We start from the raw sequence: 25,550 nt of genomic DNA on the forward strand, positions 1-25,550 counted from the left end.
GGTTAAAAGGTCCTGCTGTGGGTCTTACCTGAGCAGACAACTTTCACAGCCCCCCTGTGTTGGCAGCTGCCTGCAGGACAGGGCACTCTGGGGCAGAACCAGAGCTCAGGCTCCCATCCCTTACACTGGAACTCTTCAGTCCAGACCTGTTCACTGGCCTCTATGAGGGGAAGGTCCAAGAGAAAAGATGCTGCCTTGCCACACCCCAGCTCTGCACAGATGACCTGGGCAGTGGGTAATGTGAAATTCCCATAAGGTACTGGAGTCCATCCTCCTCCAGAATTCACCTCCACTCGCCCAGAGCAAGGTCCACCTCCTCCATCCAAACGCACAAATCCTGTGGGAGAAAATAACTAGAGCAATGAGTATCTAGGGTTGGAATTGGGAACTACATGGCACAGGAAATTCTGTGAAATTTTTTCTTTTCTCAGGAATGGAATGTGGAGAATAGATTCAAGTGTTGAAGTGGGAATTCTATGAGCAAATGTCTGAAGACAACTATAGGAGAAGAAATTTTGTAAGGTTGGTTCTAAATGGATGACTCCAAGAAATTTAAAAATATATATATTATGTGTATGTATTTTCTTTTATATGGACATATTATTCTTGTATTAAAATATACCTAATCTTGAGTTTGTATGTCTGTCTGTCTATGTCAGTCTACCTCCTATTTAATAAGCTATATATCTATCCTTTAAATTTGAACTCAGTGTAGAAAAAAGACTAGGATTAAGTTTTCACTCTTTTATCCTCAGAAACTTTCAGTTCACAGGTAATAATTCCAATTAAGTAAAAATCTGTTAAAGAATAAAAAAATTCAAAATTCAATAAAAAAATGACAATTTATATTAATTTCCCATTTAGAGATGAGGAAAGAGCCCAGTAAACAGTGTGAGACAGAGATAGAAAGTAATTTATTGTGACTAAGATAATCTGGGTTCTTTATATCAGCCTTCCCATTAAAGAAGACAGAAAGAGAATTTATAAGTAGGATCAGCCAGGCGTGGAGGCCCATGCCTATAATCCCAGAGCCTTTGGAGGCTGAGGCAGGAGGATCATAAGTTGAAAGCCAGCCTGTAAGCAACTCAGTGAGATCCTGTCTCTAAAGAAAATACAAAAAAGGGTTGGGGATGTGGCTCTTGGTTGAGTGCCCCTGAGTTCAATCCCTGGTATCACCCTCCCCCCCCAAAAAAAGAAGTAGAATCAGAAGTTATTAAGATATTTGAGTATGCTTATTTGTCTTTTTGTTTTGTTTTGAGGGATTTTTTTACTAATAAGTGGAGTTCAAAGAAGCCATTAGACGTCTATTAAAGTTGATCCTGAAATGATTTTGAGTATGGGTTCAGACGTTTGGGGAGGTATCTGTCTACAAATATGGAATTATAATGTAATAGTAAGTTATGTCCTGAAGAAGGAAATGCTTACTCTGGAATAACATGTTCAGTAATTTTTCTTCTCAAAGTAAGTTATCAAAATGGAATTTACCTAATGTGGGTAAAATGCTTCTGATCGTGAAAGGATAAAAATGCATCAGAGAGTCTTCAAAGGAGACACATTTGAACTTTTCGCCCAGGACTGATATAGGAGAGAGATGTACAAAGACAATATTTAGGGTCTGCCTTCATATTTTCTTATTTACAATACTGACATTTTCAGAATTTTTCATGTTCTAGAAATGTTTTTAGGTGCTGCATATGAATATATGTATATATAAAGAAAATGATGTCATTATCTTTGCAGAGCTTTACATCTAGTGGGACAAAAAAAAAACTACATCTAGTTTTAAGTCATTTGAATTTTGTGAAACATTGGGTGGAAAAAGAAAGAAAAATTTCATTTGCAGAAATCTATTGATTCATATAAATAATTCTCACTTGAGTATATTAAAAATTGTAGTCATACATATCCTTGACTGATTGTTTTCTCCATAGACACATTGTTTCCCTGGGTACATTTTAGGTTTCTTATGAAAGTATCATCCAAGGGACCTTTTCTTCCTCTATTCTGACCTTCTCAATACTTCAGCTTTAAATGACTCTTGAAAATAATTTTCCTCCTTTTGTGAAGAAGGGATGCACTGAGGGGTGGACTGATTTCACACAAATGTACACAGATTGCCCACCCTACACCTGGGTCTTAAGTGTTGCCAAGGTAATTCTTATGTGTTCTTTGTCACCCCTCCAAGGCCATCCCCAAGACACTTAAGCTTTCTCTATCTTCTTCAGAAAATTCTATTTGTCTCCATGTCCAATTCTTATCAACCTTACCTGCCAATATACTCATCTTGCATCATTGTTCCCGTCAGATATTAACAATTTTTCCCATATCTTGTCACCTTTATATTTTCCTTTAAGTAAATTTATTTTGATACCTAATGACATAGTGTACACATTAATGGAGTAAATTCATGTGCTAATGCATGTATACATTGCATTTCGTTGTTTCCTCAAAAACTTTTCATTTGTTTTTGGTGAAAGCTTCCATTATACTTTATTCTAGTTTTTGAAATGTAATTAATTATTGTTTTCTATAGGCATCCTCCTGTGCCATGGTGCACCACAACTTCTTGTTCCTATTTAAGTAAAACCCATTATTCATTGATCACTGTTTTGTCTTCCACTTCCATCCACAATACTCTCTAGTCTGTAGTAACCACAATTCTGTTCTCAACATCTATGAGGTCAATTCTTACATATTTGACATACAGTGAGATTATAGGATATTTGTCTTTCTTTGCCTGACTTATTTCACTTAACCTAATGATCTCCTGACTTATGCACGTCATGTCAAATGAAAGTATTTAATTCATTTTTATGACTAAATAGTATTCCAATGCATTTTATTTATTTATCCATTTATCAGCTGATGGACATTTAGATTATTTCTATTTCTTATCTACTATGAATTGTGCTGCCATAAACATGGGAGTACAGATGTCTCTTTAACATAGAGATCTCACTTCCCTTGGACATATGCTCAGCATTGGGATTGCTGAATCAGGTGATAATTTGAGGGTCAGGATGTCTGATAATGTCTTTGTACCTCCTTTATGTATAAAGGATAAATTTGCTAGATTCAGTATTATTGATTGGCAGGGTTTTCTTCAGTTCTATGAAAATCCCATGGCACTCACTTCTGACCTATATGTTTACTGTTGAGAAGTCTGCCATCAGGTGAATTGGGACATTCTTAAATGTTATTTCTTTTTTTTTTCCTCTTGATTCCTGAATGTCTTTTTTTTCATCTTTGAGAGCTGTACTATAATATATAGAGATAAGAACCCAAGGCTTCCAGTCACAACTGCTCAAGTAACTTTTCACCTTTATGCAGAGACTTAACTTTCTCCATGTTATGCTGCCAGATGTTGAGGAGGAATGTGGTGAATAGTCCTGTGGTCAACAATGGTGCAATGCTATATCACACACTGAAGCCACAGCCTTCCAACGCAACACAGAAGTGGGGAGGGACCAAGGCCCTCAGTGCTATGAGCTGCCTACTGATTAGTTGGACTCAAGGCTCCAAATTCTTGCAACAAGCCACAGGTGCTGCAGGCTCTTCTTCCTACCAGCACACAGGTCTTGCTCTGTTATCTCTGTTCGACATTTGAGGACTCTAATTCCTACTCAGTGCTGTGTATGATCATGGTGGGCCTGAACTGAACTCCAAGACAAAGTCCTGTGCCAGCACTCTGCCTGATCCTTAGAGAGTCTTGCTTTTTCCTCTTCTGCTAGAGGTTGGAGGTGTGGTAGTGGAGACAGTCTCTTTCCTGCCCAATGAAACATAGTTCCAGAGTCATGATGTGAGATGGTGACTGGCATGGGAACAGGGTTGTCACGCTCTGCCAAGCACCAGGTTTCACTATGCAGCAGACCTAGTCCTGGGTTTCAAATCTAAGGCCTGGCTTAATTTACTTTACATTCCCCAACAAGAATGCATTTCTCTTCATGCTGGGCTGATTGAGGTTGGGGAAAGGGCAAGTCTTATCTTCCTTCCTCCTTCAATGTGTCTTTTCTTTTTATCATAGTAAAAGCAGGCCCTCACCAAGTCTGTTGTCTCTTATGAGGCCAGTTTGGTGTGTGAATTACAGTTAATGTGGTTTATTTGTGGGAGATCACTAAACAACCATTGTGGTCTGAGTCCTAAACTATATAACATCTTACTATAATAAATATGCATTAATATTTTAATGCATCCAACATTAATCTGCCAGCACAAGGCTAAATTCATCTCCCAAGGATGAGTTTATACAGATGTTGTTTTGAAAAGAAAATGTAGAGAGAATCTATTGTAGTTATGATGGAAGGAAAACCTGTGCATTTCACTCACAGTTCTCTGGCCTTTCCTGCCAGTGAGCTGATAATTCTAATGTCTAAATCTGGAAAGGATAATCACAACTTTCCTATAATCCATAAATTCCCCTGTGATATGTTCAATCCCATCCCTGTGCCCAAATACCTACTAACCCAGTGCAAAAATATCTCTGGCTATACATATATAAACACCCAATTGAACTGAATAAAAGCAAGCCTCATTCTTGTCTGTCTTCTGAAAGAGGATATATGTAGTAATTTACAGGTAGCTCTATAAATAGTAAACTGTAGAAACAAAATTATGAAGATGATTTTAAGTGGAATGATTCTACCAAAAACACTATCTAGTCAAGTATGACTGCAGAGAAGTGAAAGAACACTATTTGAGATTTACAAGAAAAATTAAATAAAGCCCACCATTCACTGCTATTTAGAGCACTTAGGGTTCATGGGGACCTTGTAGTCCTCTGGGGTTCATTTGTCTCTTATTTCCCCAGAATCAGATACACACTTTTGGTTCTTTCCATTCTTTTAGGCAGTGGAGAATACCTGAGCAGATGACACCTGCGTCCAACTGATGAGTGCAGTAGTGCTGCCCCCAGGCTTGAGAAGGGCACTTCCATATTTGGTCCTCCTCTCCTGTGCACTTCAGTTTCTCCAGCCAGATGGGCCCTGATCCCTCCCCAAACTGTATAAAGTGTGTGGCATCGAGGGCCACTCCACAGCCCATTTGTCTGCACACCACATGAGCATCGTTCAGGTCCCAGCCATTTTGACAAACAGTGCCCCAAAAATGCTGGTGAAAGATCTCCACTCTGCCTGCACAGCGGCTGCCCCCATCCACCAGGTGGAGCTGTGGAGTCCCTGAGGAGAAAGAATCATGTCAATGGTTATATTTATGATGAAAATGAGAAGGGTATTCTTGCCATGTGGTACTCCTTTCCCAACCAATCAGTAGACCCACTTTTGGATTGCAGAGCTTGCTGTGTAAGACATGGAGTCATTTCTACCAGGGCAGCAGTTATGTTTCAATTCCTACCAAAACAACTAGGAGAATTAATTGTGTAAAAACAAGAAATGAGATTAAACACAACATAATCTAATTAGATGTCTCAGGTAGAAGTTATTATGTAATTGCTACCAGAGTTAAACTTATTTTCAGAGTTCTTCATAAAATCTGATAACACAATTCTAGAAATGTTAAGTTTTCTACTTTAAGTAGCTAAAAGTGTCTTTTCTGAATGATTTCTATATGTCAATGTAATGGGCCAGCATCTGGTTGGTATATTAAAAAGCACATACACTTGAGTACCAATTGTCTGAGATGTGGAACAATCAGTGCACAGGGGATAGAGTAAGGAACTGGGATGACATCATCAGAAACCTCAGGTGACAGCCATGAATCCAGGAGAAATCATGATCATATGGTTGGTCATTGAGACTAGAAAATGGATGGACCATTGTTTGCCTCAAAATATTTCACTAGTAATTTTATGTTTCAGAGTTCAGATTCAATATATAATGTCAAAACTTGACTCACTTTAGGTAAATTGAGCAAGTTCCCCCCAAAAAGATCATGTCAGATATTGACATTGCTCAGTTGACAGTGGTAACCATAGAATATTACTTTTTCCTCCAAACAAATTGAATCTATACTTGGACTTTTTTTTAGGAGTTGCTATTATTCAAAACTAGGAGTTTATGGTAAGGAAGGGCTGACTTGACTTTTGATAACAAAACACCTGCAGGGGTATTATGGGCTGCTTTGTCAATATTCTTTTAACCTCCTTGACAGGAAGTGAGGAGTACAGTTTAGCCAACATACTGCCCCAATCCCAGCATGTTTGATAGCAAGAGAAAGGAAGTGCAACTGGTTTCTTTTTAGCCAACTGACCCTCACATATCTGGTGAATTCACAAGTTAGATGACTTTGAAAATGTGTCTCCAATGCAAATACTTTGGCTGGGAGAAATTTTTGACACATATTTTTCTTTGGCTTTATTATATTTCCTTTACTAGTACTTAATTTGTTTTTTAATTTTTCAAATGGATTTTTTTCCATCTTCTTTCTTATTCCTCTCCTCCTTTCTCTTAATTGTGCTGGCGATTGAATGCAGAGGTACTTTACCTTTGAACCACATCCCCAGATCTTTTAAATTTTATATATTTATTTATGTTGAGAAGGGATCTCACTAAGTTGCTTAGGGTCTCACTAAGTTTCTGACACTGGTGTTGAACTTTTAGTCCTCCTGCCTCAGCCTCCAGATTACAGGCCAGTTCCACCATGCCTGGTTAATCCCCTCTGCCTTTTTTTTTTTAACAAATATTTTTCTTCTTTTTCCCCTTCTTCCTTCCCTTTTATTTTCCATCTTCAATGTTTTTAAAATTAATTTCATTTTAGTAATTTTTGTTTGTCTTGTTCATTTTATGTTTGTTCTTCCCTTTAATCTATTGTTACTGCTGTTTTAGTTGTTGTTGAGTGTAATTGATTATTACTATATTTCTATAGCTGGTTTGTTTATCTATCTATCTATCTATCTATCTATCTATCTATCTATCTATCTATCTATCTATTTCTGGGGATTAAACCCAAGAAAACTTAACCACTGAGCTATATCTCCAGCCATTTTTTTTTGGTATTTTCTTTAGAGACAAGGTCTCACTGAATTGCTTAGGGCCTCTCTAAATTGCTGAGGCTGGCTTTGAACTTGCAATACTCCTGCCTAAGCCACATTAGCTTCTGGGGTTATAGGTGTGCACCACTATGCCTGTCTGGTTTAGTTTTATGTTGTGTTTATTGCTGTTTTCTTCTTTCTGAGTTATGGTGGTGATCAGGCAAAGAACATTGAACATATTGGGTATGTGCTTTGCCACTGAGCTATAACTTCAGCCAATCCAGAGAAGCTACACTTTAATGAAGCCATGACCTAATCCTTCCTGCTGAAGCTTCATGGATATTTCAACTTAATGAATAGGGAAGATAGAAATCCACAGCTGATGAATCAGTTATAAGTAGGCATAATCCTGCTCTAGGACAATCTCCAACTTAAGAACACCAGAGAGAAATAATTCAAATGTAGTGGAAAAAGTACCTTGAAGGACCTCAGCACAGGTTGCTGTCATATTCCCTCGGTCCAAACACTAAAAACAATACTGGAAAAATAACCACATACATTCTATGCTGTCTATAACAACATGCCTGAACTTACAGAGATATCTTGTATGAAATCTACAGAGAAAGATGTCTTGGGCTCTGACATAATATCTAGAGTTTCAAAACCCATTATTATAAGACAAAGAAGGCACAGAGAAAGAACCTACAATGTTCTTCAGAATGCACATCTGGGGAAGCAGTATAGGTAAGTAAGAATAGAGAGTCTGAGGTTCAACCAATAATTTGCCTAAAATTTATAAGTTGAACAGAGAAATTGCAAAGCTGTAAGACAGAATAAGAGGAACAAATAAGGTAGAATGACCATATGAGGCAAAAACAAAGTAGAAAGCTGAAAGTTCCTATTTCCAGGGATATTTGAGACAAGATTGTCATTTAAGTATATGGTGGGGGAGATCTGAGAATTTGTAAATTAACATGTTACACAGAGAGAAGTACACTGGAATATAGGACCAATGTGTATGGTCCCTCAGAGGCTGGATTACAAATCCATAGATTAGCAGGTTAATTTCACATTATAACAAGATATAGTACTTGTCCAAGATATAGTAGCAGTCCTTGCCTATTCTTGTGCAGGCAGGCAGGAGTTAGGTAGATGACACAACCATTGTTGTTGGGGACTGATGGAAGAGACCAGGGAGTTTAGTGTACTTGAAGGGGGAGGATTATAATAGGGCACCATGTTGTCTAATCAGGGTAAAAAAATGTGCAATCCTGAGGAGAGTGGAAATCTAAAAACTAATAAAGGAAAACATTATGAGGATGAAATATATGGAAAAGGAGCATCATGAATATGTGCCATAAGGAGAAGGGGCAATAATAGACAAGTGAACAATGCAATCAAGATCTCAAGCTGGAGAGCTAGTGATGCTCAAAATTGTAGCCATACATGGAGATAGGGTGGGAGGGAGTGCTTCAAAGGGAGAAAGTCAGGAATAGAGAGGCCAGGATGTTATCTCAGTTGTGGTCAAGGATGTTGGCAGCACCAGGAACAGGAGACAGAGGAGCCTGGTGAGCCTGCTACTGCAGCCTTCCTGGGTGAGGAGGACTGGGAGGCTGCAGAGTGACAACAACAGAAGTGAAGGTTGGTGCCACCTCATGGGGCAAATTTCAAGTAGCTGGACATGGAGAAAAAGAAAAGAAATTGTTAAAAATTACAAAGCACAGCAGAAATATTTTAAGACTAGGGTGAATAATTGCAATCTTATTATAAGATTTGACCTAGAAATAAAAAGCTTTTCTGAAAGGGAAGCATAGCTTCTCCAAATTATAAGAACATCATTGTTTTCAGAGGACAGCCAGTTTTTAATTTTATATGAGAATATGAAACTGAAGGGGACATTACAGGCCTTCAAATTTAGAAGATGATAGGCTCCAATTTCCAATAGGCCCCATGGAATGTTTTCTGGGAGAGGGATGAAGTGGGCATATTAGTTTGCAGTAGCATATGGATAAGGGTTCAGATGAGGTAATATCAACCAAGACTATTGGGATGATGAGGTGATAAATTTAAAAAATTACAGGAGACCCACTGCTCATCTCCCAGTAATTCCCCATAATATAGAGATGAGAAGATTAACAAACAGCTTTTCAACAGGATTGTTACTGAGGCCATGCCTTGGAGAGGCCTCAAGTTCTTCTTCCCCATCCAGGTAACCATGCATCACTCTCTCTTTATCCTCCTGCTCTGCTCATAATGGGATTTTAGTCACCATTCACCTCCCTCCTCAGTATTTACACTGATAAATAGTCTACTTTCTTCTTTCACTGGACCTCTACTCCTCCTTTAGGTCTCAAACTAAAAATGATTTCTCTTTTCCCCAAAGCACAAATTTCAGCAGCATCTTCACGACACTCAAATTTATGCATGGTTGTGCCTCCAGGCTGGAGTGCAAACTCCATGAGGACAGGGGCAGTGTTTTTTTCTTGTGTCTGTGCTCTTACTGGAATTAAGTTTCTACCAAAAGTCACTTCATTTCTTTCCATCAACAAAATGACCTGAGAGGTTGTCTGTCTGGTGTAGCTGGATCTCAGAGTAAACAGTTCAATATATTTGACTCCCCAAATTGCCTCCCGCTCACTTGAAAGTTTGAAGGAAATGAAGTGTTTACTTCTAATCTCATTTTCCTCATCTGAAATAAATTATCACCATTGTACATATCATTAGTTGATTATGATAATTAAGCCACATTACATGTGGTGGGGTAGGGTGTGGGAAAATAGTGATAGCACATAGTAAGTATTACTGAGATGCAATCATTCACCCTCTCACTAACAAAATACATGTTGATTAATATAATCTAAGACAGCATTACCTAATTGCTAAGAGTGTTCATCAGAGTAAAACTTCATGCTGCCATATGCTCAGTTCAATTTCTGGTACTTTTCACATAAATTGCTATCATTGCAGATTTTCTTAGAGTTGGATAAAGTAATCTCTATCCAGTATTCATTGTGTAGACTTATTTCAACTAATTCATTATATTTTAAAATATGAAACTTTCCTATTTTACAACAACCTACAGGAATAGGGCAAACACAGAAATAGTAGGTCACCTGTACACGTGATATGAGCTTCCTCCTTTGCAGAGCAAGATTGGTGTCTCCAGGGGTCAGAAGGACACTGGCAGAGAGAGGTATCAGTTTCCCGACAGTGGATTCCATCTACCCAGTGTGGTCTAGAACCTTCCCTGGAAGGAACCAAGAAATCCAGATTCCCAGTGTCCCCACAGCCAAGCTGTCTGCAGATCATGGACAAAGTCATAGTATCCATGGGGTTGTGGCAGACACTGCCCCAGGTGTTGTTGTAGAAAACCTCCAGCCACCCAGCACACTCCTAGTCTTCACTCACCAGCCTGAGGGCCAAGAACTCTGAAAGCAAGAAGAGGAAAACTGGGCACAGTGAGCATTCAACTCTTACTGTTGTCTTTTCATTATTCCTAAATAGTGAGTGCTCATTGCCGCCTCTCTTGAGGATGTTCCTACTAGGACAAATACTGAAATTTTTGTCCCTTTAACTTGTTTGCTAACTTGTACTTCTCTGTTTCTACAACAATGTAATAGAAGTACACTATCTACTATCTGACTAACAATCTGACAAATACTCGAAAAGGAGGGTGGATAGAGGGGTAGCAGAACAGTGGAGCTCCAAATATGTCCACTCCCTGATTTTGGGAGCTTGTGAATATTTTACTTCATTGCAAAAGGTCTTTTCAGACATGACTAAGAAAGATTCTTTCATGGATTATCATCGATCATCCTGGATTAATAGCTGAGCACTCTCAAGTCATATCTTTAGAACTCTAACATCAAAAGCAGGTAATTCTTTTGGAACCTCAAGAGGGAAATGTGAACATGGAATGATGGTTAGAGAATTGTATTGGTGTTGGTTTGAAGGAAGCTGCTATGAGACAAGAAATTCAGGCAACTTCTAGAAGCTGCAAAAGGAAGGAAATGAATCTTCCCAAAGCTTCAGTGTTGCAGCCTCCTAATCCCTTGCTTATAGCCCAGATAGACACAGGTCAAATTCTAACCTACACAGTGTAGGATAATAATTTTGTGTTGTTTTGAGCCACTCAGTCTATGGTAAGTAATAGAAAATTGATTCGGTGGGTCATGATGTTGTACCTACAGGTAAGAGAAGAGGAATGACAGCTTTAAATGGATGGTGTAGAGAATGACTGTGTCAGGGGACAGTGCTGGGAAGGAAGGAGCAGAAGCTCAGCTCCTGCAGGAGGAAATGGAAGTACCTCATCTCTACTGGAAAGACAGAAACTATCCTTTCCCTCTGCCCTTTTCCAACCCCTGTGCTGTGGCTCAGATACCATCCTGAAAACCCTACCCTTCCCTCCCCCACCTGTGCATAGTGTGCACCACAGACCTGAGCTGATGACCCCCACATCCTCTTTGTGACTGCAGTTGTGCTGCCCCCAGCCCTGGGAAGGGCACTGCCACACATGGGCCTCCTCTCCTGTGCAGTTCAGCTCATCCAGCCAGATGGGCCCTGATCCCTCTCCAAAGTGAGCAGAGATGGTGGCCTCCAGGGCCACTCCACAGCCCAGCTGTCTGCACACCACGTGGGCATCACTCAGGTCCCAGCTGTCATCACAGATGGAGCCCCAGGAGCCCTGCTGCAGGATCTCCACTCTCCCTGCACAGCGACTGCCCCCGTCCACCAGGCGGAGCTGTCTGCTGTCTGAGGAGACACAGGGTCATGTCAGTGGGCATTTGCACAGGGAATGGGAAGGCTGTGTAAATGTGTTGCTCACCTGAGCAATTGGCAGTGTAGCCCTCTGAGGCTGCAGAGCCTGCTAGGTCAGACCAGGAGTTGTTGCTTTGGGGCAGCAGCTGGGCCTGGTTTCCTATCAAAGGGGTTAGAGAAAAGGAAGCTGAATTAAATTAGACAATAATCTAGTGATGGTATCTGAAAGCTGTAACACAGGATTAATATTTTCCTATATTCAGAGCTGATATTCTAACATAGATTTCTGCTTATGCTTCTGACATACTCTTCTCTCTTAAACAAAGTCCTAGGAATGACTTTAGTAAAGTGTGAATATATCAGTGGTATTTGAGAGTATTGCACAGCTCCCAGGGAAGCAAGACCTAGGAGTCAAGTTCAGCAAAAAGTGAAAACTAGCATCAGCTATTTTCCTCTGGAGACACTTGACCTTTCAAAGTTAGTATATTAGACTATGAAAATCTGAGCATGTTTGCCAGATATCCCTCGGAGAACACAAGTAAAATTTAGGTTGGATCAAAGAGGAGGAATCATGTTAACCAACCAGGAAACTAGTATCAAATTTTGTAAACGAAAAGAATTTTCATCATGGAAATGGTTTCCAGTTTCTAGCCACTTCACTTTTGTGTGTGTGTGTGTGTAAGGTGATATACCCTAAATAAAGTGTATTGAAGAAGCAAAACAAAATCCTTTCTGAAGTTTTTGTAGGATGGATGTTTTTTCATATACAATGTCTGTCAAAAGAGCCCCACACTTATAAAAGAGACCATGTAGAAAACAAAGGAGACAAAGAGAAAAAAAAGAAAGATTTTCACAGATTGGTAGTAATTACCAATAGGTAATTATAGGTAATTCCAATAATCATGATTAAATTTTTTAAATTTAATAATATGATATGTGTTTTGGTAGAAATGATAAAAAATCCAATAAATATTTGTGAGTCATGTATAACTAAAAAGAACCAGTAAAAAGTCAGTAGCTAAAAATAAAAAAAAAACAGAATATGAGTCTAACAACACTGTAGGTTTGCACAAAAAAGAAATAGTAAGTGGAAGAATATGGGAAAATACAGAGTGAAGAACAGAAGGACAAAACTGTAGGAAATATAATAAGAAATCAACAGACATGGTGAGAGAACCTAACATTCCTATATACTTTACAAGTTTTAGGCATTAAGGCCATAATTGATGGTGCAAAATTATAAATTAGAAAATACACAAAATGAGACATTTAACCCACCTGTAGTTTATAAAAATACCCCTCCAAATCTGTGACACTCTATTCACTGACCTGGGCAGTGCATTTTTCCTCTGTTGAATCAGCTGGCTATAGTGAGTTGCCCATAAGCAATAGAATGTGGTAAATCTAGCATGGCTTGGCTTCAGAATTAGCTTAGAAAGTCATGCCTCCTCCTTTTGGCTTAGTAGGATGTTAACTTTATGGGAAATCTACTCTGTAGACTATCATATGGGAGAGAGCATTTGCAGGTAGTTCTGTCAGCAGCCCCAGCTGAACTTCAAGTTATCAGCCATGTGAATGAACTATCCTGGATTTCCAGCTTGATCAAGTCTTCAACGACTCTAAGGATTCTGGCTGTGGAAATGTAGAGGACAGTGTTCCTCTGGTGAGCAAACTCCTGGAGGAGGGGACGGTAACAGGCATTGTGTTTTTCACACTTGGAATATTCTGCAGTTTCCTCCAAGAACTAGTAAGATAACTAATAGATGTGCAATGCCTAGCTGCTGTGGCAATGCTCTGCATGAGGAGGCTCTGTGCTAGAGTCTTATCAGCCTTGACCTTTATCTCAGGCACTCAGCTCCTGTGAATAAAGGAACTCTTTTGTTAGACAATCACAAAATTTCACCAATCTCTGCTGAACCTGACCCTGTCCACATAACACTCACTTTAAACAATGGACTTTCTTAAGAGCTACACAAATCTCCTTGCATATTGCAACTATACTATGTAACTGAGAAATAAGCTGCATAATGTTGCTAACTCTGTAAACTGCCTAATGACACAATGAACACTAATATATTACTGATGCCAGTGACCTAATAACCTATTGATATGAATAAGGCTGGCAGCTTGGGCAAAGGTTTTCTGCCTTTATGCCATTCTGCCATCCTGCTATTCTGCCATTCTGCCTCTTCACCTTACTTCTGCCTCCTTTTGTTTTCTTTACAAATGACCTCAGCTGCAAGATGAGATCCAAGTGCAATATCATCAGAGACTCCAAGAGGCAACTGCCAACAGCTCTTTCCAAATTTATGAATCTGGAAATCATGGGCAAAATAAAATGGATTTTTTTATTTGTGTTGTTATATTTTTATGGGAATGGGGGATGGATTACATAACAATAGAATCTAGAAAAATTACATTTACTGTGAGACAGCAATCCTATGTTCCCATGTGTATTGTGGCACTATTCACAATAGCTACATTATGGAATCAGTGCCCATTGTCAAAGAAATTCATAAAGAAAAATGGGTAAAAAGTACAGCCATAAAGAATAATGGAGTCCAGCCATTTGCATAAAAATGGATAGAAGTTAAATAACTCATATACAGAAAGACAAGTACCACATGTTCTCCATCATATGTGAAGCCATCAGGTTAGTTTATGAAATTTGGCAATGATACTGTAGTTATGTAAATATTCTTGTTAATATTTTAAAAGTAAAGGGACATATAATTCTATCCACCTACTTTTAACTAGTTACTAGTTACTCAGAAATATTTTATATATTCAGAGATAAATGTGGCAGAATGAGGGGAGAATATACAAAAATAATAGCATTGGGGAATCTGGGTTAAGGTTAGCTGGGAATTTTATACTATCTTTGAAGCTTAGTAAGAATTCTAAAATTACCAAAATAAAATAAAATAAAGAGAAAAAAGAACAAAGCCACAAAAAAGTGAAGATGAAAATGAACTATTATGGTTGACATATTGAGTGTTCCCCAAAAGCTCATGTGTCAGACAATGAAAGGAAGTTTAGAAGTGCAATGATTGGATTATGAGAACCTTAATCCAATCAGTACATTAATCCTCTGATAAGAGTAACTGGGTGGTAAGTGTAAGCTTGTAGGTTGTGGCTGGATGAGATTCACCCTGGGGGCATACCTTTGGGGTTTATGTTTTGTCTTTGTTGAGAAGAGTTCTTGCTATTTCTGCTTCCTGGTGGCCATCTGCTGACCTCCTTTCCCCTGCTTCACTCTTCTACCATGATATTCTGCTTTATGTCCAACCCAAAAAATGGAATAAGCTATCTATGAGCTGAGACCTCTGAAATGTTGAGCTTCAAAATAAACTTTTTCTCCTAAAATTATTCTTGTCAGGCCTATTGTCACAGCAGCTAAAAAGCCAACTAAAACACTAATAGAATTAATTCCTACAACTTTTCATTGAAAGAAACACATAAAACAGCATCAAAACCATAACACTTCAAAAGTATATCTAGTAAAAATTATGTAAAATCTGAGAAAAATTAAGAGATATATCTATACCTATACAATATAGTCATTAGCTCTATATTGATATTTAGGTCAAATCCAACTCAATCTAAATGCTATTATTCAATTAAATATATCATGTTGTTTGTAAAATTTATGTGAAATGCATAAGACCACGTATGACCAATGCACTGGTCAACAAAAGCAACACAATTAGAATAGTTATTTAAACAAAACAAATAACCCAGTCAACAAATGGGCCAAGGACCTGAACAGACACTTCTCAGAAGAGGATATACAATCAATCAACAAAAACATGAAAAAATGCTCATCATCTCTAGCAATCAGAGAAATGCAAATCAAAACTACTCTAAGATATCATCTTATTATGAAGACAAATAACAAGTGTTGGCGAGGATGTGGGGAAAAAGGTAACTCAGACATTGCTTTGGGATTGCAAATTGGTGCAGCCAATTTGCAAAGCAGTATTTCCTTGGAAATCTGGGAATGGAACCACCATTTGACCCAGCTATTCCTCTCCTCAGACTATACACAAAGGAATTAAAAACAGCATACTACAGGGACATGGCCACATCAATGTTTATAGCAGCACAATTCACAATAGCTAAACTGCGGAGCCAACCTAGATGTCCTTCAGTGGATGAATGGATAAAAAAATTGTGGCATATATACATGATGGAATTTTACCCAGCATTAAAAAAGAACAAAATCATGGCTTTTGCAGTAAATGGATGGCATTGGAGAAGATAATGATAAGTGAAGTTAGCCAATCCCCCCAAAACAAATGCTGAATGTTTTCTCTGATATAAGGTTGACTCATAGTGGGGTAGGAAGGGAGAGCACGGGAGGATTAGATGAATTCTAGATAGGGAAATAGGGGTGGGAGGGAAAGGGAGGAGGCAGGGGATTTGCAAGGATGGTGGAATGTGATGGACATCATTATACAAAGTACATATATAAAGACTTTAATTGGATGTCAACATACTTTATATATAAACAGAGATGTGAAAAATTGTGGTATATATGTGTATTAAGAATTGTAATGCAATAAAAAACAAAGTACATGTATAAAGGCATACATTGGCATGAACATACTTTATATACAGAAATATAAAAAATTTGTATAATAAAAATTGTAATGTATTCCACTGCTGTCGTGTATTTAAAAAATAAAATCAATAAAAGATAAAAAAGTAATCTTGAAAAAAGTTAATCAGACATGCTATAAAGTTATAATAATTAAGGAGGTGTGCATGGCACCAAGCAAAGAAAATAATAGAATGGACCAGAACAGAGCATGGAGCAAGAGTCAGAAATATTGGCACCCTGTGTAAATCAAAGGTGACACAGCAGTTGGGAAAAGGCTCTTCAGTAATGATTCTGAGTCAACTGGATGTCCAAACAATAAAGTAAAACTTTTTTCACACAACACACTATATATAATAGCAACCCCAGAAAGATTATGCAATTATATGTAAAAGAAATGTAACTAAACATGCATAAAATACTCTTGGGGAATATTGCTATTATAGTAGCAAATTTCTACTAAAAAGGACATTAGAACATTAACTATACAGGAAATATTGATATGAATTTGATGAGAATAGGAATTTGACTCCAGAAAGAACTCTACATTAATAAAGGGAATATAAAAAGGCAAGAATTAAAACCATGCACGAATATATCCATAATTGCACCAAAATATATTGACATGGTGATTTTTAGGACCATTATTTTGGTACTCAAAAAGTGCAAACAACACAAATATCCATATCATTTGAATGAATCAATATATGATCCTGTGTTATTTGGCAGAAAACTCTACAGCAATAAAAATAAATGAGGCTCTGCTAATAATAAAAACATGGGTGAATTCTAAACGTTGAGTCAAGGTATACACAAAAGGAGAACATGGTGCATGATTTTACATAAATCTCAAAACCTGAAAAAATATTCTTTTCCAGCAGAAGTTTGAGTGGTCTCCTTTGGAGGGGAGAGGGCACAGTGACTTGAGGGATGTGCAGGTGACTCCTGGGAGCTGCTAATGGTGTATGATAGTCCAGGTTGAGAAAATGGACAGAGCTACCATTCTGTGTTGTGCAGTGTTCTCTATAAATTGCAGTAAATAATAATGCTAACTAAAAACTATTCCTCTTAATACTCCTTGACAGAGCCAGAAAAATGAGTTATCATTGAGAAGAATCATATTTTATCACAAATGCCTTGCTTTTGAAGCCAGCTCTTCACACTGATTGCTCTTAGAGACATGTCATGCCAGTCAGCCCTGCCCTCTCTTACCTGAGCAGACCACAGAGGCTGTGTTTCCATGGGCACAGGCAGGAACACCCAGGGCAGTCACAGGGCAATTCCACAGGAAGGACTCAGACCCTGAGCAGTGAAATCGGTCTCTCCAGATTTCAACTCCTCCTTCCACAAAGTATGCTCCCTTTGGGGTGGAGATGGCGACTCCACAGCCCAGCTGACGGCAAACTACATTGGCATTGGCCATATTCCAGTGGGAGGCACAGAGTGTTCTCCAGCCTCCAGAGGTCTTCATCTCCACTTGACCCTCACACTGAGAGCTGCCATTTTTCATGAGCCGAACATCTGTATATCCTGGTAGAAGACAGGGTTTTGGCAACATCACACACTTTTATTATCCCCACAAAGTGTGCAGAGAGGTTAAAGTCCTGCTGTCTCACCTGAGCAGACAACTTGCACAGCCCCTGTGTGGGGGCAGCTGCCTCCAGGACAGGGTACTCTGGGACAGAACCAGAGCCCAGGCTCCTGCCCCTCACACTGGAACTCTTCAGCCCAGATCTGTTCACTGTCCTCTCTGAAGGGCAAGTTTCCCAGGACAGATTCAGGCTTGCCACACCCCAGCTCTGCACAGATGACCTGGGCTGTGGGTAATGTGAAATTCCCATCAGATACTGAAATCCACTCTCCTCCAGAATTCACTTTCACTCGTCCAGAGCAGGGTCTGTGTCCTCCATCCAGATGCACAAATCCTATGGGAGAAAGAAACAATCAACAAGAAATATCAGGGAATAGAAGTAGAAAGCTACAGTTCACAGGTAATGCTGTGAAATCTTTTAATTTTTCAGTCTTGGAGTATGTGGAGTGGATTTAACAGATGGTGCCAGAATGTGAATTTTTTGAGCAAGTGTCTGAAGACAAATTTAGGAGTAGCAAGTTTTAAAGTCTGTTCTAGATTGCTGATTCAAGAAATGAATGTACATTGATGTGGCTGTGTCCCTGTAGTATGGTGTTTTTAAGTCCTTTGGGTATATACTGAGGAGAGGGATAGCTGGGTCAAATGGTGGTTCCATTCCAAGTTTTCCAAATAATCTCCATACTGCTTTCCATATTGGCTGCAAAAATTTGCAATCCCACCAGCAATGTACGAGTGTGCCTTTCCCCCCGCATTCTCATCAACATTTATTGTTGTTTGTCTTCATAATAGCTGCCATTCTGACTGGAGTGAGATGATATCTTAGAGTAGTTTTGATTTGCATTTATCTAATTGCTAGAGGTGATAAACATTTTTCATATATTTATTGACTGATTAAACATTCTCTTCTGAGAAGTGTCTGTTCATGTCCTTGGCCCATTTATTGATTGGGTTATTTTTTTTTTTTGGTGCTTAGCTTTCTGAGTTCTTTATATACCCTAGAGATTAGTGCTGTATCTGATGTGTGAGGGGTAAAAATTTGCTACCAGGATGTAGGCTCTCTATTCACCTCACAGATTGTTTCTTTTGCTGAGAAGAAACTTCTTAGTTTGATTCCATCCTATTTATTGATTCTTTTTTTTAAAGAGAGACAGAGAGAGAGAGAGAGAGAGAGAGAGAGAGAGAGAGAATTTTTTTTTAATATTTATTTTTTAGTTTTTCGGCAGACGCAACAGGTGCTGAGGATCAAACCCGGGCCGCACGCATGCCAGGCGAGCGCTCTACCGCTTGAGCCACATCCCCAGCCCCTATTTATTGATTCTTGGTTTTAATCCTTGCACTATAGGAATCTTATTAAGGAAGTTGGGGCCTAATTCCACATGATGAATATCAGGGCCTACTTATGGCAAATGTTTTTTTCTGACATAAGGTGACTGACTTATAGTGGGGTAGGGAGAAGGAGCATGGGAGGAATACTTTAGATTGGGCAGAGGGGAGGGAGGGGAAGGGAGGGGGAAGGGGGTTAGTAATGATGGTGGAATGTGATGGACATCATTATCCAAAGTACATGTATGAAAACATGAATTAGTGTGAACATACTTTATATACAAATAGATAAGAAAACTTGTGTTCTATATGTGTAATAAGAATTGTGATGCATTCTGCTGTCATGTATTTAAAAAATAAAAGCAATTAAAAAAGATATTCTTAAGTGAATTTGTATTAAATCATAAATTACAGGGCCTTTAGACAGTACTTACTGCAGGATAAAATGGCTCCTATGATAAAATTCAAACTAAGTAAACAAGTGATAAAATAAGGTACTAGGAAAAAAAAAGAAATGAATGAATGAATGTACACACTCCCCAGCCAACACACATATACATAGCATGTATATTTGTGTGTTCAAGAAATGAAAATCTCTCTCTCTCTCTCTCTCTCTCTCTCTATATATATATATATATACACACACACACACACATATATATACATACATATATAATTTTTTGTATTTTATAGGCCTTTATTGTACTCATGAAATAATAAACCTGGCATATATTTTAAAGTACTTTAAGTTTATAATTTTCAAATTTATATTTGAGTGTTACATTTTTAAATATGTCAAATTAGAAATTTCACTACAATTATTGTTAAATTTATAATTACTATGGATTTTGTAATCCAATGAACATATATATTTTTGTGTGTAATATGTTTTTTCTTTTATATGGACATATTATTCTTCATATTATAAAGGTATCTTTTTGTATGACTTTTGGTGACAACCTACCTCCTTTTTTTGGTTTGTATAGGATCGATATCTATCCGTGGAATGTGAACTCAGTGTAGAAAAAGACTAGGATTAATTTTTATTATTTTATGCCCTGAAATCTTCAATTCACAGATAGTAATTCCAAGTAAGAAAACACATTAATGAATGAAAAAGTTCAATGTGTATCAAAACCTGACAATTTATATTTAATTAACATTTAGGAAAATAAATTTAGGGATAAGAAAATAGCTCACTAAATATTGGGAAGCTGAGATGAAACCAGCTTCTGGTGACTAAAATAAGCAGGGTTCTTCACATAATACTTCCCATTACAGAAGACAGAAAGGCAATTTAGAAAAAGCAACAGAAGTTATTCAGAGATTTGAGCATGTTTTAAAATTTGTTTTGCGTTGTTCTTAAGGGATTATTTTATTTCTAATAAACAGAGTATGAAGAATCCATTATATATCTATTGAAGCTGATCAGGAAGTGATTTCAAGTATGGTTTCAAACACATGGTTTCATTTTTGGGAGGGCATTTGGTTATTGATGTGAAATTGTAATATAATAGTTATATTATGTACTGAGGATATTCAGCAAGAATTCCTTTCTTACGAGAATATCATGTTCATTATTTTTCCCCAAGTAAATCATCATATTGGAAAGAAAGTATATCAAGAGCATTGACCTACCTTATTAAAATTGTTACTTAAACACTATAATTGGAATACTCCCTTTTCTCTCTGGACCTGATGTATTAACATGAAGTGTGGATTCCTTAAGTGTTACTACAATGACAATTTTAATTTATATCATTATTATAGAGGAGCAATGATAATGTACCTTACTTATAGAGTCAAAATGCAGATACACAAATTCCAAACTGAAATCACTAATCTTTAGGAGGTTATGTTTTAAAGAATATGAGACCTGCAGGCACATCATAAAAATCAGCCATCAAATGGTTGTCCAGTGACAGGAACAACAAAGACCAGCCTCCAGAACAGAAAGTTGACTGGCTGAAGGCTCTGTCTGTGAATGCACCAAGTCTCCTTCTCTGTGAACTCCGGTTTCCACACAGTTCCACCTTCACATTAAAGGTCAACATCAACACCACCAGAGAGGGCCACCAGGTTTGCATGACTTATTGTAGTTTCAGCTCAGATAGAAACACAAACTTGCCTGCAATCGCACTATTTCTTTTTTTATTTTCCTTTTTTTCATTGTATTTTGGCCCATTTCTAGCATCCAAGAGTTAGAAAGTCTTAGTTGAGGTAAAATAATACCACATTCTTTATCTATCTGAGATGATCCACTGGGGTATCTGAGTACAGTGTCCTTTAATTGAAATGTTATGGTGGTATCTCTGTCTTAGGCACTGAATTCTATTTCAATATCAACTTTTGTAAAAAACAAACAAACAAACAAAAAAAAACCTTTTGTATAGTTTCAATTAATAAAATTGGAAGCATTTCAGATAAAGAAATAGATCACCCAATGTAGGTTTCACCTTTATTCTTTTACTCTTCACAGAACAGAGAGATCTACTCCAGTTATAACCTGAAGAGGGTGAAGAGTAAAATTCATACAGTACATGAACTCATACCATCAACTGAGCATCTGTCATTGTGCTGAACAGAAATCTTGAGGTGTTCAGAGGGAGGTATTGTTGCAAACTCAGCAATACATTTATTTATCTATAATGTTCTGGGCATTGAATTATAAAGTAATATATAAGCAAAATTCTTAAAACATATTTTTGAAAAAGATGTGATTTAGAAATTAGAGCCAGCTTCCTCTATACAGATGATAATTCTTCTTGGGAGATTATTTACTCTTTGTGATTAAAGAAATATAAACCAATAGAAAAACTGTGTTTCGAAAGCAGTTATACATTGTTCTACAAACCTGGGTACCCTTCTAGGAAGATTGGTATTATTATGGTCCACAGTTCTTCAGCTAAATAGGCAATTATTATAGTTTAGAAATCCTTATTATTTCTATTTGCAAAATTACATATAAATTTTGGTAATATGTCACTGGTACAAAGGGATGTGGAGAAAAAAAATAATTCCCCTTCCTCCTCTGCATTACCAGATGGTTAAGGTAAATAGTACTTCCTTTTGTTTGTCTTGCTTATAAAGAATGTATTTTCAAATAAGATAAAGATGTCATATTGAACCTACCACTCAGTCTGCACAATCTACAATCTTGAAATTTCAGAGGTTGGAATATTGAGGTTGGTTCATCTGGGACTCTAGTGTATGGACACCTAATTGCCAACTATTTGTTCAAAGTAGCCCTTCTTCTTGAATCATAGGGAATGGAATAGTTCATGTCTTGAACATTATGTAAGAGGCATAAATTGGTAGAATTTATCCACAATGGCTGTTTTATGTGGTCTCTTGAAATAACTGCTGTGCATCTTTCTGTCAGAGTTATAAATAGCATTTATATTGGAAACTTCTTATTTGACTTTGAGGCATAATATGAAGCACACCTAATGTCTGAGGCATTTTCAAGAAATAAAACAAAAAATACAACATTCAATGCTGATTCTCTTACTGCAGATTCTAATTACAAAGAATTCAGCATCAGCTGTGTGTCTCATCTGTGAGGCTGCCACCTTCAGGTTAGGTTTTTCTTTTTCTGTAAATTATACACATTGAACTCAAGCTCCTAACAATGAACATAAACTGAAATTTTAAAAATGGTGTATACATACATATGACAGATTACAATAAAATGATCTGATCAGTCAACTGTGAATAACTCTCATAAATATAAAATTGTGTGTCTGCCTCTGAGTTTCCCCTCTCCAGAGGACAAGAGTCAGACTAGATTAATTATGAATGAAAGGCTTTAGAATATGGTTGAAGAATTCAGTGCAAAACAGCAGGATAAAAATTCCTCACCTCCTTTCTGTTGTTGTCACTGGCTCTTATTCTAAATCTGTGATGATGCAGTGAAGATTTTTGAATCTCTTCCTCTGAAACATCACACTTAGAGGATAGAGCCACATGCCAATCTGATCAACTGTCCTAGGAGTAGTAATACTGGTTTAATGAGGCACACTTGCCTTAGTCCCTAGAGACGTAGCAGTAATTGATGAAAATGATGTTAAAAAAAGAAAAAAGCAAGGGTTTTTAAAATATCTCCCTGTGCATGCATGTTATTTCAATAATGATCACTACTGGAAATTACACGAGGCATGGTAAAGACATTTCAGTATCTGCACAAGACTGGTATTTTCATGACATGTGAAGTTTTAACATTGAAATAATTCCATAGATTTAACATTGAAATAATTCCATAGAGATTGTCATGTGAGGTAAATAGATTTTTGGTTCACCAGAGCCATTTATATGTTTGTTTGAAAGAGTTTAAACATTTTTTCTGTGTCTTGTGCCTACTCTTTCTACACATGATGGTCATGACTGAGCCTGAATGATTTGAGGTCCTCATCCAAATTGTGCCTGACTCATCTGAGGACAGGGTATGAGTTTGCAGGATGAAGACTTGGCTGACACTAAAAGCTACTCTCCAGCTTCTTGTCATTTTAAAGGAAATACACCTTCCTAATCTTACCTGAAAGATATCAGGATTCATTTGTACGTAGGAAGGATAACAGAGAAAGAAAATTTTATCAAGAACCACTCAATGGAGAATTGACACAATTAACCAAATTCCATGAAAACTCCAAAGGACTAACACAGCAAAAAAATTAAAAGTAACTTCAAAACCTTAAGGCTTGACTATATCTTGAACACTAGAGAACAAAATCTACTTTTTGTGTCATAAACAAGAAGAGATAGAGACACACTTGTGCTCCAGTCCAAAAGGAGGATGCATCAGGCCCACAGCAACCAACGAAGGAAAATGGTCCTTCTCTGTGGCTAAAGAACTTGGAGAATTGGCACTAAAAAGAACTGAGGGTCAGAAAAGAAGTGTGTGTTTAGCACATGGCAGCAAATAGATTCTTTGGGGACAGATAGATGAGCAGTTCCCAGGTAAGGTCCAGGTGTTGGTTGCTTCCTATATAAATAAATGAGGTACTATGATATTTATCCTAAATCCATTCTCAGTTTCAATTTCCCTTCTTAAACCTTTCTATCTGAATTCTCCAGTACCTTAAATATCTCGACATGACAGCTTTTTTTTTTCATGGCTGAGTTTAAAGCTCCACAGTGATAAATGCTATTGACAGTGTTAAATGTGTTAAAAATTACTAAAAACAATATACTATTGAAGATACTCATGTGCTATGTCCTTATGTCTTGATAGAAAAAACAGAACCTGGGGAGAGTAAGTGATTTGTTAGAGGTTAGAGATATGGTGGCATTCAGAACTTTCTACTGTGACCTCATTTTGTTTCTCAGCAACAGCTTGTCTCCCTTTAGCTTCTCCCCTTTCAGGCTCTTACCCCATTCCCTCCCCCAACCTCTGCTATTGAGGATATATCCTGTGCCTTTCTCCTTGGTGCTTCATCTGTAACCTGATTTCACAGATGTGGCCTCCAGTTTACAAACTGGGTTCATTTACAAAATAACTTCAGTCATGCCCCAGGAGGGCTTGTAGGGAGTTGGTCTTCATGAAACTACTCTTTCTTTACCTGCACCAGCTCCTGGGAGATCCTCAATTCTCCACATTCCAGTTTTTAGCAAACTAGGGTGATTTAAGCTTGTGGAAATGGCCTCTCACACTTCCCATAATTACTAGAACTTTTGGACTCAAATTTATACAGGTAAACAAAAGAGGCAGGATGGCCAAGTTGATTTCCAACATCTTTCATTAAGATCACACCTTTGTTTTTTCCACTAAGACCAAGATTTCCTCCTCCACGTGCCTATAGAAGAGACTTTTCTGCATCTAACCAGCTCTCCAGGGCTTTGCTCATGAGCCTTGTTTCTGTATCCACCTCTCTCCTCATCTTTAACTCTACAATCCTACTATTCTCTTTATGACACAGAACTGTGTCATCTGAGTAGATATGAATGTACCCATCAATGTGTTATTTGGCCAGGCAGAGGTCCAAATAGATTCCAGTATCTTCCTTGAAGACCAAACTGGCCCTGTATTATTGGGTTTCCTAGCCATCTCTGAAAGCCAGAGGTTACAGCATGACCTTCACTCCCAGGTACAGCAGGGGACAAGGAGAGTGGTCAATGGAGGCCCGGAAATGGTCATAAATGCCTGTGATCAAGAAAGGATAAAATGGGGCAGAGGGTTCTTCATAGGAGACATTCTAAACTTTCCACTCAGGTCTGATATAGGAGACAGGTATTTGAAGAGAGTATTGAGAGTCTGCTTGCATGTTTTCTAATTCTAATGTCTTTTAATGTCTAAAAGACATTAAATACTAATGTCTTTTCTGAATTTACCATTCTCCAGAAATGTTTTTGGGTTC

The 25,550-nt window shown here is 37.8% G+C and overlaps 1 protein-coding gene across 1 annotated transcript in view; it reads right to left on the reverse strand.

Moving 5' to 3' along the window:
* Positions 1-25,550, reverse strand: part of LOC143398295 (uncharacterized) — a 326,595-nt gene that overhangs the window by 182,996 nt on the left and 118,049 nt on the right. Inside the window, 7 exon segments of the mRNA XM_077109254.1 lie at positions 29-337; positions 4,860-5,174; positions 10,039-10,353; positions 11,363-11,677; positions 11,751-11,843; positions 17,496-17,813; positions 17,900-18,208. Coding sequence (XP_076965369.1) covers positions 29-337; positions 4,860-5,174; positions 10,039-10,353; positions 11,363-11,677; positions 11,751-11,843; positions 17,496-17,813; positions 17,900-18,208 — 1,974 coding nt within the window.

Source organism: Callospermophilus lateralis, chromosome 4, assembly GCF_048772815.1.
Source record: "Callospermophilus lateralis isolate mCalLat2 chromosome 4, mCalLat2.hap1, whole genome shotgun sequence".
Taxonomy (NCBI): Eukaryota; Metazoa; Chordata; class Mammalia; order Rodentia; family Sciuridae; genus Callospermophilus; species Callospermophilus lateralis.